This window comes from Penaeus monodon, chromosome 32, assembly GCF_015228065.2.
Source record: "Penaeus monodon isolate SGIC_2016 chromosome 32, NSTDA_Pmon_1, whole genome shotgun sequence".
NCBI classification, from domain to species: Eukaryota; Metazoa; Arthropoda; class Malacostraca; order Decapoda; family Penaeidae; genus Penaeus; species Penaeus monodon.
In genome coordinates this window covers 31,452,329-31,453,934 of record NC_051417.1, presented here as the reverse complement: position 1 = coordinate 31,453,934, position 1,606 = coordinate 31,452,329, and the positions used below count along the sequence as shown (strand labels likewise).

The following is a 1,606-nucleotide window of genomic DNA, read 5'->3' as shown; positions in this document are numbered from 1 at the left end:
CAGAAAATTTATAGCTGTTACTGAATTACAAATGCAGAAAGAGATTGCTTGTTTATGTAGATTATACAACTTTCTCTTATCCTCTTTATATACTCTTTTTATATATTTTTATGTATTTTTGTATATCCTTTTTATATATTCTTATTTCATACCAGCATGAGAGAGTGTGAGTGGGTGTATGTTTGTTTATGGTTATTGAAAATCTATACGTCCATGTATTGCATGAATCTTTTGCAAATTGAAACCTTAATTCTCAGACTGACCGAATTCCCGTGGAGCGCACAAGCAGCTTGAAGCTCTCACAGCCAAAACCTCGTCAGAAAACCAAGCCCCCCAAAGCAAATGATGAAGCACCACAACCGCCAGAGGAACAAGTCGTTGGTAACTGCTTTCCCTCTTTATGTTGCAACTGGAAGTTTTTAAAATGGCAATATCTAGGGGCAAAATCTTTTTCTGCATGTTCTGGTATTGTAAGGTGTATTTTGCATTCTAACTCCATGTCAGCTGTTGTATGCTCAGTATTTGTACACCTTAAACTAAGTAATTGTTGCAGTGCAAAATGTCAGGGATTTTAACTGTCATAGGAATTTTCATCTACAAGGATACTTTGTCATCAGTTCATCTCACAAGTACACACATCTTCAATTTGTTGCTACATCCTGGTAAGCAAGGAAAATCATAAACCCCAGGCTCATTAGTGCAGTTGTCTAGAGGGAACTGATTAGGGAGCTAACAAAAAAAGATATTAATCAAATGTAGAGTTATTCACTTCCTGTACTACCATATCGACCACTGGCTGTCAAAAACCTAATGCCAAAGTCATGATTTGATCAAAGGAGGTGTATTGTTCGCACTAGACCGAGAGAAAATAAAAACAAAGAGGGTGACTTTAGTAATATGGTTGATTCATGCCTTTCAGAAAATCATTGACCTAGTGTATCAGGTAATAGTATCAAGAGAAAGCTTTGAAGAGATGGGAAGATTTTCATTATAGAGTATAAAGATATAGTATTAACAATTTAATATGAGTGGTTTATGAGTATATTTGACTCTGGGAGCCTTATTTAGTCTATGAACATTTTGTATTGACTGACGTGCCATTGGATAGGTTATATGAATCCTCTAGCATGGAAATACATGATATTCCATACTGTACATACTTGATATTGGTACCCTACACAAATTTACATATTTTGAAAATAATCTTTAATCCAGATTCTTAAGTGTTGTATTTTCTGTTGACTAAATCAGTATTATTATGTGGGTTATCCACTTTTTATACTATTTTTACAGGTTTATTTATTTTATGCTATATATAAACTTCCATTTTTCACAGAACCTGAGCTTGCCGCAGCCACCAAGGAGGTAGCCAAAAGTCTAGGTGGGGACGTAGAAGCCACAGAATCCGAGCTGTTGTCCACCTTAAGATCTCACGCCTTGGATACCTCTGCTAGTGAGAAGCCGTCAACGAATCTAAGGTAACGTAATTGCATTGTGTGCACAGTTAACTGCAGTCACAAATTTTCTTAAGAAAAACTAGATATAACAGGTTGGGTATGGGTTTGGTGTTGTCAGTTAATGCTATGATTTTGTATTTCCTGATGAG

At 35.8% G+C, this 1,606-nt stretch overlaps 1 protein-coding gene across 1 annotated transcript in view; it reads left to right on the top strand.

Moving 5' to 3' along the window:
* LOC119593815 (28S ribosomal protein S31, mitochondrial-like) overlaps positions 1-1,606 on the top strand; it is a 9,130-nt gene that overhangs the window by 3,238 nt on the left and 4,286 nt on the right. The window contains exons 3-4 of the mRNA XM_037942844.1: positions 258-381; positions 1,337-1,478. Coding sequence (XP_037798772.1) covers positions 258-381; positions 1,337-1,478 — 266 coding nt within the window. The remainder of the gene's footprint in view (positions 1-257; positions 382-1,336; positions 1,479-1,606) is intronic.